The sequence below is a fragment of the Amblyomma americanum genome, chromosome 2 (assembly GCF_052857255.1).
Source record: "Amblyomma americanum isolate KBUSLIRL-KWMA chromosome 2, ASM5285725v1, whole genome shotgun sequence".
NCBI classification, from domain to species: domain Eukaryota; kingdom Metazoa; phylum Arthropoda; class Arachnida; order Ixodida; family Ixodidae; genus Amblyomma; species Amblyomma americanum.
Genome location: NC_135498.1, coordinates 83,163,748 through 83,177,885, shown reverse-complemented (window position 1 = coordinate 83,177,885; position 14,138 = coordinate 83,163,748). Strand labels below are relative to the sequence as shown.

The 14,138-nt window shown below is 46.4% G+C and overlaps 1 protein-coding gene across 2 annotated transcripts in view; it reads left to right on the top strand.

Moving 5' to 3' along the window:
- The window catches only part of LOC144118739 (venom metalloproteinase antarease TserMP_A-like), a 53,271-nt gene that overhangs the window by 19,533 nt on the left and 19,600 nt on the right, over positions 1-14,138 (top strand). For both annotated transcript variants that reach the window (XM_077651583.1, XM_077651582.1), the window contains exons 2-5: positions 3,131-3,303; positions 5,656-5,745; positions 10,504-10,645; positions 11,384-11,473. In XM_077651583.1, coding sequence (XP_077507709.1) covers positions 3,131-3,303; positions 5,656-5,745; positions 10,504-10,645; positions 11,384-11,473 — 495 coding nt within the window. The remainder of the gene's footprint in view (positions 1-3,130; positions 3,304-5,655; positions 5,746-10,503; positions 10,646-11,383; positions 11,474-14,138) is intronic.

The following is a 14,138-nucleotide window of genomic DNA, read 5'->3' as shown; positions in this document are numbered from 1 at the left end:
CAAAATTGCCGAAAAACAACGACAAGAGACGACAAACGCGACCACGCCGCTGCAACCAACCGGCTCGCGCGGCGCAAGGAGCGTGAAAGAAAGAACAGCAGGGACTAAAATCATGTCCCTGGCGATGCGGCTTCTGCAAGTGTCAGCCTGCCGGATGTGACGTCAAAATTTTGGGCGCAGGCCTGAAAGCTGTTCAGGGGGTAATGCCCTAGCACCCCAGCGGCAGCGTGATTGCGGCGCGCGTCGGGTTTCTTTGCTTGTGTGTTGTAGCTAGCACTAATGGACCGGTACCTCGAGGTGCGACTGCTCGCTCTTACGGCCGCGATGACCATCGAGCCCTATGCGTTCACGCGGTACCGGCTGAACGCCAGTGACGACAGTAGCGACTCGGCGAGCCACTGCGAGTGGCCCCGCAACTCCCGACAGAAGGAGGCGGCAGAGGAAAATTTAAACCATATGCGCGAAGGCAATGCCCTGGCTCGCGCTTGCCCGAGAGGGTCGCGCGGCGGGACGAGCCGACGATATTCATGACTACCGGAAGTGTGCCCGTGACGTCGTGGCTGCCGTGGCTCCAGCGAATTAGGGCGTGTGGTGGCCTGGCGACGTCATGGGTACAGTGACGTCTTTTTTCATGATTTAAGTTTCAAAATTGGTCACTACGAGCACACCAATCGGCCCGCGAATTTTAAAAAACACGGTTTTCTAAAAAATTCATATTAATATGTCGGCTCAGTTCCGAAGACTCATACTCGGAGTGAATGCATCTTAGCATCATTTCTAAGCGTTTAAGGCATTTGCAAGCGACTTTTTATTCTTTGCATGGTCCCTTTAAGCCAGCGCTCCGCCGGTACAGAGAAGGCCAGGTACACAGTCTATTGCGATGCGACAGAGAGTGCTTTTCGCCTTAAGCTTCGACATGCAACTATCTCAAATCACCGAACGAAGTTCTGGAGGGTACTTGAGACTACTTACGTGCTGGAAATGCGACAGCATGCTCGCGTGGTGATGCGCTGCGGCGATCGCTTACTACCCAGTTTACCCTCTTATTTTGGCTCTCCTCACTGAACCCTGGCCTATTCCTAGTCCTGGATATGTGCCATGTCGCTAAGGCAACAACAACAACGACTGGCAGTTTAACGCGCCGGGTGTTGTGCTGCGGTGATGCGCCACCTGGAGTCATGAATGTGGATGAGTGGGGTGGTCTTGATTTGTCAGTGTTTGCGTGTTCAACGGTCTGCAATCTATTCAATGTTTTCAAACAGTGGTATGTATTGCAAGCGCTATCTATGTCAGGAGTTAGCGTGCAGAATATGCATAGTGTGCTCGCGGTACTTGTGTAGGATTCAGTTTGGGAGAGAACCAGACGGACTTATTTGTTTCGCTCAGTGAAGAGTGGAGGACGCGGTTTGGCCGATTTATTTCTGCGGCTAAAGTGTCTAGGTTCTTACCATGCAGGTCAAAGTGATCGCTTTGTTCGCAAAAGCCTCAGCGATGGCTCATCGGTTATGGCGCTGGGCTTCTGGCCCGAAATACGCTGGTTTGATGCCGGCCGGAGCGGTCGAATTTCGATGGAGGTGAAATCCTAGAGGCCCTTGTACTGTGCGATGCCAGTGCACTTTAAAAAACCCCAGGTGGTAGAAATTTCTGGAGCCCTTTAATACGGCGCCCCTCATAGCCTGAGCCGTTTTGGGACATTAACTGAAGAAGCCATCTTATCTTGCGCAAGCATGGGTTCAAAACCAACTTCGGGAGAAATTTTAATTTTTTCTTTCATGGTGATGTACGCAGTGCTGATTATGTCATAGGGTCACGTCGGTTTTCGGACCGTCTGGCGTGGACATCGACAACATACAACGTACCTGTCACAAAAGCAGGCTTCAGGGACGTACGTATGCCCGAAATCATAAAATGCAACTAGTAATGCCACCGCACTGAAAACATCAAGTGTTCAAAACAGCCAGTTGAAATCATAGTGCTTTTGGTTGGCCGCATTTTTCTCTTAATGCGTTTGGAATGATATAACCGTGGTGAATGTTGCCGGTTTTAGCCTTTTAACGCACTCCAAAGTGTTATTGCTATCATTGCAGTATGTCTAGCACCCTTTTTCACACACATACACAAACCCAAAAACAAAAAGAATATGAGACAATACCTGGCCTTTTTATGGCCAACTTTAACTCAAGCCGTTAGGTGCCGTTTCCTTCACAGTATGCCACAAGCCATTTCCCTGAATAGGTTTTTCTGGGCGAAATAAGTAAAGAGGAAGAGGGAAGGCAGGGATGTTAACCAGAAGGGTGTTACGGTTGGCTACCCTGCACTGGGGAAGAGGGATGAGGTGACTGAGAAGGGAAAGAGAGAGGGGTGCGAGGGGTACTGTCATAACTGGTCCCTCAAGCAAGTCGCAGGGCACTCAATGTGGATGTGTGCAATTCACAATAAAAATCTATCATTTTCTTACCGGTGCTTCTTGTATGACTGAGCGGCAAAATGAAATTGTACTTAACATTGTAATGTGCTTCAATGCAACTCATTGAAGCTGCATAATAAAAGATATCAAAGTTATTGGAATTATTACGCCTTCCCAAACCAATGGTTTATGGATATCAATTTTAATTGTCAAGCAAGTCAGGAATATTGTAATATACCTTTATAGAAGGATTGAATCTTGTGGTCCAGTCTTGTAATGTGTAGCATAATTTTTCTTTTAAAGTTTGTCCATCACTGGCATCCAGTAGGGAAGACTTCGTAGAAAACTAATGTGGAACTTTTTTTCGATGAGAAAAACTTTAATATGACAAAGCGTGCCGACAGGAGGGGTGCGGGTATATTGGTTCTTATAGTGCAGTCTCACGATATATGAAAAAGCGCGCTCGTAAACAACTTTCCGTTGAAATTCAGAATTTATGGTACGTATATGCTGCGCACAGCCTCCATAAAGTTTTTCTTTATTTATAAACCTATTTTAGCAGATGGTGGCGGAGTTACCACTTCAGCGGAGGTTTATCAAATTAACCGGGACGGAAAATGCTCGCGCTTTCTTCCCCTGACCAGACGGATAGGTATCGTCAAGATGAAGCAGTAATACTAGAGCATTAAATAACATCTTGTTTCTTATCTTCTGCCAACACAGGGGTTCCATCGCCAGCTCTCGTCTTTCCTCGACTTCTCGAAGAACGAAGCGACAGCGGGGAACTGATCGTCGCCATTCGGGTCAATCAGACGTTGACACTAACGAGGACTTCTGTGTTGCATGATGATGTGGTCGTCACAACCTACGGGCAAGACGAGGAATTTGTTCACCACGTAAGGCAGTCCCCTAAAAGCTTTCGCAGGAGTTCATCAGTGAAAATAATATACCCCTGATGGGTGTCAGTGAACTGGAAATCACGTATTGGTAGTACACGATACTGACAACGCGCGATGCACTTAAGACACGAACAGGGGACAAATCTATTTGTTTATTTATTACAGATACTATCGGTCCGGTCCCGAGCAGGATATCACTGTACACTTTAGAACATGGAATGAGCACAGGACGTTTGTTCTGTGTTCGTTTCGTGAAATATGTGTCGCGCGTAGTAAGCATCACATATTGGTCATTCGTAAAATGTACAGCTCCCAAGAAAAGTACGCAGCACAAAGGGTTTCCTTCTAAGCTCTTGAGCGTGGCTCCCTACCACATCAAGCAGTACAAACCTTGGGACGATTGAGGACGCAGAGCAATTCCTCTTTCGTGAGGTTACGGTCGCTGAGGATGCATAACGAGGTATGCGGCAGGCCTCGCAAGCAAACCCCTTAGGCTGTATACTTTCGACGGGGACGAGGGACGGACGTATGCGACGCATACAAAAAGCATTTTCAAATTTATGCGTCCCTTACAAGGAAACAGTCTTGGACCAAAGCTTTTACTGGCTGGGCGGGCTACCGAGATAAGCTTGCTTATGGCATTGTCCATGAATTCTTGATTGGACAATTTGAGAGCGCAGCTCTCATGCACCCGTTCCTGCATTCCTCCTCGTAGTCGTCGTCATTGGCGCTGTAGGCGTTACACGCCGCCAGACAACCGTGGTGGTAGTAGCTAGCAGAGCAAAACTGCACCTGCCACGGCTGGAACGGAGGCCAGGATGACCAGCAGGTGGCTACCACTGCAAGATCCCGGAGGCTGCCTGGCTGCATGTGTAGACCTGCGCTAAAATTTCGCATTACCGACCATAGTAGTTATCTCTAAACTTTTGTTGCAATAGCTACATTGCGGTAGCATTTTGAGCCTTCAGCGTGGTGGCGCCGCCACCCTGTGGCTGCGCCGCCATGCTGTCACGTGGTTGGTCACGTGACCAGCCACGTGGTGCGGAGCAGCTGCTGCTGCCGGCGGCGCGGCGCGCTGGCGAAACCGAGCTGTCACAGCTGTGCGCATGCGCCGTGTCAAGTGAGACGAAGATGAAAGAAAACCGAGCGAAACGGAGCGGCGAAGGACTGACTGCAATTCAACTGAGCAAGTTCCACTCGGCCAGCGGTAGCTATCGCGCCACTCCCGGTTTAACCCGAGCTAAATCACCGCCTATTTTTTCTTGATGGCGCGAATTCCCCAATCGCATCAATTAAGAAAAATGCCACTAGAATAGAATTGCTGATATCAGTGCCCGGGAATGTTGATTTGAGAACCCTCCCGATGGTAGATTATAAAAGTAGGAACATTTTTCTTTTTCTGATTTGTAGTAAATAAGTGCATACAGAAAAAGAGAAATCTATACGGTTATTGTACCAGGTGTTTCGGGAAAGACTTCAAGAAAATTTCAAAAATAAGCTTTTCGAGGTAAAAATATGCCTTTTTTGGCATAGCATTACCAGCTTTGGCGGACACCGGAAAACCGGTGAATCATGTTAAGTAGTAAGCTGGCTAACTAATTTCTGATCAATAACTTTTCAACTATCACAGTTAGGCAACTGGTTGCAAATAGAGATTTGTAGCCGGGCGTTAGTAACAGCCATATTAAATTTCAGAATTTCAAAAACGCGACTATCGTTGGTGCAGTGGGCCAACAAAATTTGGCTACAGCATGCCAAAATAAACGCGCTTTCAAAAAGTATACAGGCAAAACAACCTGTCCATTGTACGTAACTAGTCATAAAAGCCAAAATTTTTCGGGCCACAGCCCCAATTGTAGTCGCGCTTTTGATGTTCTATAAACTGTTATGGATATTATTAATGACTGGCTACAAATGTCTAATTGGAACTAAGCGCCTAACCATAATAGTTAAAAAGTTTATTATGAAATATTAGTTAACATGCTAACTACTTAAGACGATTAATCGGTTTTCTAGTATCCGCCAACACTAGTAGTGCTATGCTGAAGAAGCCATATTTTTACCTAATATTTTTTTCGAGAATTACTTGGACTCTTCTCTGAAACACCTGGCATATTATTGGACAAATTTTTGTACCTTAAGCAGTGTGACCTGAATCAAGAAAAGGATTTCCAAACCGTAAGCCATAACAGCTTCTTTTCAGCCAAAAGAAGACGTATTGCGAAGAATTTAGACAAGATGACAGGTTTTACTGGTGTAAGGAATTTTACAAAATAATACGTGCTCTTCAATTTATGCTTTGCGGCTTCAATTTTTGGTGTGGAACACTAATTGCAATTTTATCTGCAGATGAATGGGAAGAGAATACAGCAGCACCTTTACCACGACCCGAGCTCAGGGTCTGTCGTTCGACTGACGCGCATTGGAGGACTACGAATTGTAAGTATTGCACATCAGCGCGGAAGTGAGTGCTTTCTTCAGAGCGTTTAAAGTTTAACGCCGTAACGTATTACACCAATTTTTATACAAAATATTTTGTGACAATGGGATTGAAACTTGGTGAAGTGTTTGACTAAGCGCTTTTTTATAATTGGCGTAAAATCACTGTATTTCTGAAGAATTATTTAGTACCTCAAGAAACAAAGCATATGCCATGCCAGGTGACACGCAAAAGCACTGCACTAAATCTAACACATGGCGTGATTAGGAGAATATTTCTAAACGTAAAAGAAAAATAGCTCTTTACCTGAATTTCTAAAAAAGAAATCTGTCAATAGAGGTCGGTAACATATTGAGTTCCACAAAAATAACAGAATTCATGAAAGACATAAGAGCGCAAACTGGTAACACGGACTAGGAAGGGAACAGGACGAGCGCTCCCCATTGCTTTATGGTAACATATATGAGTTAAGTCTGTTTTGAACCAATAAATGACTGTGTCATCTCAGAAGGAATTAGTTTTATAAATAGAATACCCAGCCGACAAAACGCCAGTTTCTGCAATTGTAAAACTCGTCAGTATTGTTTGGAAGCAAGACCCCTAACTCGGTGCTCAGAGACAGAAAAAGTTCCAGCAACTTGCTGCAAAGATTCTATTAAAGAAATAACGCCCATTTAGCTGCACAGAAGACCAAGAACAAACAAGACAAGACAGTGCTGCACTTATAATTTTATTAAAAAAACCTCGACTTTTAAATACATTCGGTTACCATCAGGTAAAACCTAATCACATTAATTCAAAAAACTATTTTATTCACCAGCAAAGAGAGTGAAGGCGTGCTGACAGTTGCGTCAGCACGCCTTATGTCTTATGTGTGCGTTCTATTTATGCTGCTAATCTTTTCTGCGTTAGATAGCAACCAACTAGCCCAAACCCCCGTGCTACCGTCTAGCTACGTTTTCATCTTTGTGCCTTTAGTAATACTCGCAAGCTCAAGTTAATTACTTTTACTTATTCACATCCATATTAGTTAATGTCTACACATGTCATTATATTCAGATTAGTGGCAAGAACAAATCTGGGCGACAATGCATTTCATTCACACTATTGTTCAGACGGCTTTCGGGTTAACTTTCTCGTAGGGTGATTGGAGAATGAAGCACTCTGCCTGAAGCTGATTTTTCTTTTGAGGTAGTGAGCCTTTTCTGTTTCGATTTTGTTCTCTATGTTCCCAATGGCCTCTGTAAATTTCTCTGTAACGTTACTGACTTACCTCTTTTTGTTAATCTGTCAGTAGATTCCAGGGGCAGACAGTATTCGTAGCAGTTCCGGTTTTTTTTTATGCCCGTAAGAAAATTTATTTCTTTATATTTATTTATTCACCCCAAGGGCCCGGAACGTGGCATTAGAGAGTGCAGCAGGGTATTTTTCGAAAAATAAAGCAGCAACACGATAACAAATGGCTATGAGATGCAATAGGCAAACTTCAGTTAACAGCTGAAAGCAAGAAAATACAGAAAAACTGTGCGACCGGTCGGTACCAAAAACAAGCTCTGGTACCGTTCAGCAGGGCATAAGCAAGAAAACAAAAAACAAAGCAAATAGGCACCAGCAAAAGTTAAACGACATTCATCCCACGTACTGGGATCACACACTATGACGCGTTTTCTTTGTTAAAAAATGCTAGTAAAGCTGTTTAAAATGATAATGGCTGACGATGCTTGGTAGCAATGTGTTCCAGTCGTTTACTGCCACCACCAGCGGCACGTACTGATAGCTAACTGTGCGAGTGAAAATTCGGCAGTCTTAATAACCATGATACAGGCGAGCTGAGCAATCAGGGGCAGAGATTTGATTCCGGGAGAATGGCTGGGCGCCATTAGATAGCGTGTGAAAGAATGACAAAAGGGCAAGCTTTCTTCCCATGACAAGAGGTTAAGGAATGCGGACGTGTTTCAATGCTGATGCTATTTGATGACTTAAGATGCCGTATGAACCTGGCTGTATTTTCTTGTGATGCCTCGAAGGCATTTGTAAGATTTGCGTGCGAAGGTTGCTACATAATACAGTCGTATTTATGAGATGACCTGATCTGCGTAGTGCAAGCGCTGTGCCTTATTTCAGCATTAGCAAAAAATATTCGCCGTTTCAAAAGACCCGCTTATTCAAAATGTTTTCTTAGTTATGTATTCTACGTATGAATCACTGGTTTGGTTATAGCTTAAAAACTGTTTTATATATTTGGTTAGTATAAGACCGCGTGCTACTTTAGTTCAAATGCATGCATAACCTGCGCATTGTTTTGTGGTGTATTGGGTTTAACGTCCCAAAGCGACTTAGGTTATGAGGGATGCCGTAGTGAAGGGCTCCGGAAATTTCGAACATGTTGGGTTCTTTAACGTGCGCTCACATCGCACAATACACGGGCCTCTTTAATTTCGCCTGCATCGAAATTCGACCGCCGTGGCCGGGATCGAACCCGCGTCATTCGGGTCGGCAGCCGAGCGCCATAACCACTGAGCCGCCTAAGCGGCTCTGCGCATTGTTTGTGTTCGCTACTTCTGCGAAAACTCAGGTAAAAGAAGGCATAATAAATAAATTATTAAATAAGCGCAAGCCGCTTCCTGTACAGGCCTTATCTGTGCTTGTGTTCAAGAGCGCTTGCACTGTTAAAGGCAAAACACCGGTGAACCTTTTTAGACAGCTTGCATTACGCTCGTTCCATGTTTTCTTCGTGTCTCTTAAGAGTCTGCTCCTGCGGTAGGTCTTGAGGTTCATATAGACACTCTTCATGCCGCAACTTGACTAGTGGTTATGGTGCTCGGCTGCTGACCTGAACGATACGGATTCTATCTCGGCGGCTGCGGTCGCAATTCGATGTCCCCGCACACCCCAAAGCATTTGCACGTCCACCGATTACTCCAATCATGCGTGGCGCAGTATCCTGCATTTATTTCCGTATTATTTATATTATTTATATTATTATTCCGTATTATGTGTACATAGCTTTATTACCACCTACCCCTATCCTTTCTTACTATCGCTCCCCCCTTTCTTTCCCTCTCCCTGTCCTTTTATTCCCGCTAGTCGCAGCTCAGGTGTTTCAGGTTCCGAGGGCAGATGCCGCGGCTAGCAACATATTTTTCTTCCAATGTTATTTTATTAATAATTAGCCACTAACAACAGTAACATATTTTAGAGACTCGTGCTATGTGCGATGTTTGTGCACACGCTGTAAACAGCAATGTGGTCGAAATTACACGGGGCCTTCCACTATGGCGTCCCTAATAGCGTGAGTAGCTTGGGGATGTGAACTTCATAAAGTATAAACCATGCCCCGACATGACTTACGCCGATGTCTGTACCGTACCCGCAAGCATGCCTGCTCCTGACAACATACATGCAGTCTACCGCCGCAGTTAACGTGGAAGAGCGCTAAATGAAACTGAAACAAATGTCACACTGGGCAGTTTTTGCCTGCAATGACATCACCCTGCTTTTTGTTGGCACTCTAGCAGGGAGCTACCGGTCCCAACACCGCCGTACTTTTCTGACGGTGAGATGTGAAGTAATATCTGGCTTGAAATTTTGAACTTTTTAAGAAGTACAAAGGAAAGGTAGGAAGCCGGATGGTGGAGTAAAAAAACGGCTGTGGTTTAGCTCTGGTAACACCTGGAGTTACGCGATAGCTACAGCTGTCCGAATGGAACTCGCTCAGTCAAATTGCAAAGTCAGTCTTTCGCCGCTTCGTTTCGCTGGGCGTTCCTTCATCTTCGTCCCTGGACGTGGTTTCACTTCCTCGCCCCTCTCCACTCCACCCCCACTCGGTTTCGCCGGCGAGCCGCGCCGCCGGCAGCTGTTCCGCACCACGTCACCAACCTCGTGACCAGCCACGGCGCCGCCACAGTGGCCACGGGATCGGCACGCTGAAGGCTCCAGATGCTGGCGTAATGTAGCTATCGCTACAAAAACGATCAAAGAAGGCTGGACTAAGAGATAGTATGTGCGAGAGGTTCGCTAACGTTAAGCCAAGGGAACCTACCAATTTAAGGAGGCGTTGTCGTCGTCAGCAAGTTGGTTTGTAGAGGTTTTATGGGCACAGCTTCTCTTGGTTCTACAGACCATGTTAGAGGTATGATACTGCAACACCTTTCTTTACGCTGCTGTACACCCCAGCAGTGTGCAATGGACGAGGCAAGGTAAAACAAACATGCTGAAAGCACGGCGCAGCCAGAAACTATGACACAGTGGGCTCGGATATGTTCTGTAATACGCGTAAAGATCAAAACTATCTCGACATTTGCAAGATATTGTAGCGAGAGCTACATTCCGCTAGCGTTTCGAGCCGTCAGCGTGGCACTTCTTGTGCTCCGTGGCGTGGTGCCGCCGTGTCGGGTCACGTGGTTGGTCACGTGGTGCGAAACCGAGAGCGGGGAGAGGGGGAGAGAGTGAATCCACATTCAGGGACGGAGACGAAGAAGGTACGCCCAGCGAAACGGAGCGGCGAAAGACTCGCTTTGCAATTCGACTGAACGAATTCCACGCGGCCAGCTGTAGCTATCGCGTCACTCCAGGTTTAACCAGAGCTAAACCACAACCATTTTTGCTCTGTCGGTCGTATTTAGCTGGGACTGTCTTAGTTTTATGCTGTTCTGCAAATACATCTGGCCATGTAAAAAATCCTATTGCGCGATAAATAAACACGAATGAGAAAGTCTGGAACATTACTAACCGCGACTGTTCTACTCCGTGCGGAGGTCGGAATTCTAGGTCGCACCGAACGTATACAGCCATCAACTACAGCTGAAGTTGACGCAGAGGGTATTGTTAAACATGAAGTTATACCCTTTGTTGAAAATTCCTTTGAAGAGGGAAATACTCCAACTGCCCGAATCAAAGGTAAGAAATTTTACGTCTTTCATATGCTGCGTTTGTTATGCTTGTCCCAGTTGCCAACATTCTAGTATTTATCGAAAGGATCTTTCTGCCCTTGGAGGCAGAACATCTTTGTTCACCAGCATAATATTTTCGTTTGCAAGTATTCCCATTCGCTACGGGTGCGCGCGTCAAAAAAGTGCGACAAAGCCGTGCATGCATGCAACTCTTAGTATCTTATGATCAAACTGCTCAGAGTAAAAGCGCAAGGCGAATTAAGAAAAAAATACACACCGTTTTACAGTGCTGTGGCAAGAGAAAACATGAATTACAAACAGGCAAGGCGCTCGGCTAATGAGCCGGAGTACCCGGGTTCGGACCCGACCGCGGCGTTTTCGAAGCGTTTCGATGGAGGCGAAACACAGAAGACACCCGTGTGCTGTGCGATGCCAGTCGACGTTAAGGATCCCTAGGTGGTCGAAATTATCCCGGAGACCTCCACTACGGCAACTCTGTCATCATTCTTCTTTCACTCCCTTCATTATCCCTACCTTTACTGCGCGGTTGGGGTGTCCGCCGAGGTATGGGAGACAGTTACTGCGTCATCTATGGAAAGCAAGACTAATTTAAAATTTTAACCAGTCTGTCTTGCTTTGCATAAAATTTCTGCCGCGAGTGCACAAGCCAACCATGAAAGACATTGGCTGGTAAATTTGGTCTTTTAGAACATGAAAAATAGTGTCTCCTTTTATCAATTTCTAGGAGCTGATATTCGCTCAAATGCCGCTTTCCTTGGGAGCACTGACAAGCACGTTCTGAGAGAGCCTGAAGGAAGGTCTGCGGAAAGCTCTTGTAAGTTCGCTGCAACTATAGTAAGAAGAAAAACTAGGTGGTTTATAAACGGAAGTTCTGTGTCAGCTCTGTTGAAACAGGAACAGGCTATTGTAGTGTCAGTCTCTTTTTTAAACTTTACTTTTTACGTATGTTGTACTTTTTTACCATGTGCATGCAAGCAAGGAATGCTTTTAGGTGTGTGACAAAGCATATGGGAGGTGGCTTACATCGAAGGAAGCCATTGCATGCAGTTTTCAATCGCATTTGTATTTTATAACCTTCGTGATTGTTGAAGCCTTGATCCATTGTTGAAGCTTGCTTTCGTGCCTTTATACGCCATCGCAGTATGGTTGATTTTTCGCCGTTCTGACTGGAAAGGAGTTCGATTCACGCCGAAAGAATCGCTGACGTGTGTAGTCGAGTGGAAATGAAGCGTGAACATCAAAGGTTCTGGAAATCAGACCGAGCAAGTGCTGGCGGGTTGCGACGAACTGTTGAAATGACCACTGAGCGCGCGATATTCTAGGTGCAGACATATTAGAAGAGCTTATCAATTGAAAGGCAAAAAACGCTTGGCGTCATCTTTACACGATCTGGCCACTCCAATTTTTACTCGGCGAAACCTAAGTACGAATAATCCAGTGACTTCATTGTCACCCAACAAGGCGGCAATCAGACCCGTGGAAGAGCGGATGGTCCTTAGAGTTTGAGCATGAACATTTCGGCAGATATTAGACTGGTCGGGAGTCTCGTTCAACGTTTTCGCCCTTTCCACCCGTGTTCCGGTCCCTCTGGCAGTCAGCGCAGCCAGCGGATGACCGACTTGCTGAAAGGACTTTCATCAGCGTGGGTCAGTTGGGCAAATCCTGGAGGTTTGCCTGGGTGATACCACTTCTTAAAAAGAGAATCCTTCGGGTAAACCAGCGGCAATCTTGCTGACGGCTGCGAACCTGGCGATGCAGGTCACTGAGCAACGAGCGCTGCATTCGTTCACGTGCTGAGCCAAGGTGAGTACGTGGATTATTGCTTTGCTATCCAGAAGCATCCCTGGCGCTTCTTAGTTCAATTGAAACAGCCATCAGGCTCACCCTGAAAGGTGAGATAGGCAACGGCCGCCTGCTTCTCGACGTGCTAGTGAAGCGAGAAGGGCCTCTGCACCACCCACACTGGACGCTAGTTCAATATTACCCCACAGCCCACAAAGCGACCGCGGTCCCCACTCTTCTGTCAAAGGCCGAGACAACCTGCTCATAACTGATCTCCGCCGCCAAGGCTGCACAAAAAACTTCGTCCGATGACTGGACAACAAGCTGGAACGGCAGAAGACTACCCAAGACACTAAAGGAGCCCGTATGGCTAACCTGTGTGTCAAAGGCACAAATGAAACGCTGACTCACATGTTTCGTAAGGAGGGAATACCGGTCTGCCACAAACCATCGTCCACCGTCGGGCGCTTCATAACTCGAGCAAAGGAGCGCGCACCGAAAAAGCAAGCACCCGGCATCATTTACAAAATACCCTGTGCTTGCTGAAACTACGGCTTCCATCTGGCCTACCACGACGTGAGGAAACTTTGCTGTGTCGCCTGTTGCTTGGTGTCGCATTCACAAACCGTTATTCTACTGTGATCGGCATGGATGAGAACCCTTCATGTGGCATCTGTGACCGCGACAAGACCATATCTCATGTTATTTTTCAATGCTCAGTGTACAGTTCTGAAAGACATTATCTACGCCGTGCGTTGGAACACATCGATTCCCGCCCACTAAAGGAGTTCAAGATTCTTGGACACTGGCGGCGGCGATCAACGGCGGTGAGGGCCTTCCAGACCCTCCTGCGGTTTTTAAGAGTGTCGGGCCTGCACCAGAGGCTGTGTCTTTGCCAAAGCATTTTCACCTTCTGGTTTTCTTATCACTTCCTTTTATCCCTCACCTTTATATTCCCTCATCCCTTTCCCCCACTGCAGGTTAGCAAACTGGTTTCATCTACTGGTTAACCTCTCCGCTTTCCTCCTCCTGTGTATACTGTTCCCCCCGCTGCATGGACAAAACGATGAATTTTCCACAAAGGCTTCGGCAGCACAGCAGCAATTTCGCCAATTTTGAACAAGAGCACAGTTCCATCGCAGAGCATTCATACGCCTTGTAACATCGCATCGACCTTCAAGCATGCCAGAGCCTTTTACACCAAGCCCAATCCATTCAAGCGACTGCTTATAGTAGAATTCTGGCACATACAAAACACACCTGGAAATATAAATCGTTCTTCAGGCTTCCTCGCGTCAGTTCATTTGCACCTCCGCCAACCAGCGACCTCAAATCAGCGCCTCAACTAATGACTCTCACGGCGGCACCCCTACAACCCCATGATCACCTACAGTGACGCCTACGGCGACGGCTCTCATTGGAAGTGGCTAAAAAAAGCGGGTCTTTTATTTTCACCCTGTCAACCCTGCAGAAGTTACCGAGCTGGCCCCCAAACTGCGGTCCTCCCATGTGACTTTGGTCAGAGTATCAGTTTATCTCTCGAGCGCGTTTCTTTCTTCTGATGGACAGCCTAAGCTGGGAGAGCCCAAAAGTCTGGTGGTGAGATGAAGTTAAGATATGTTATAGCGGCTGGCGCATGGAAGTCATAACTAGGAAAGGCTTTGTTTCTACGGTCGAAAAATAGCGGTTGTGTCGCT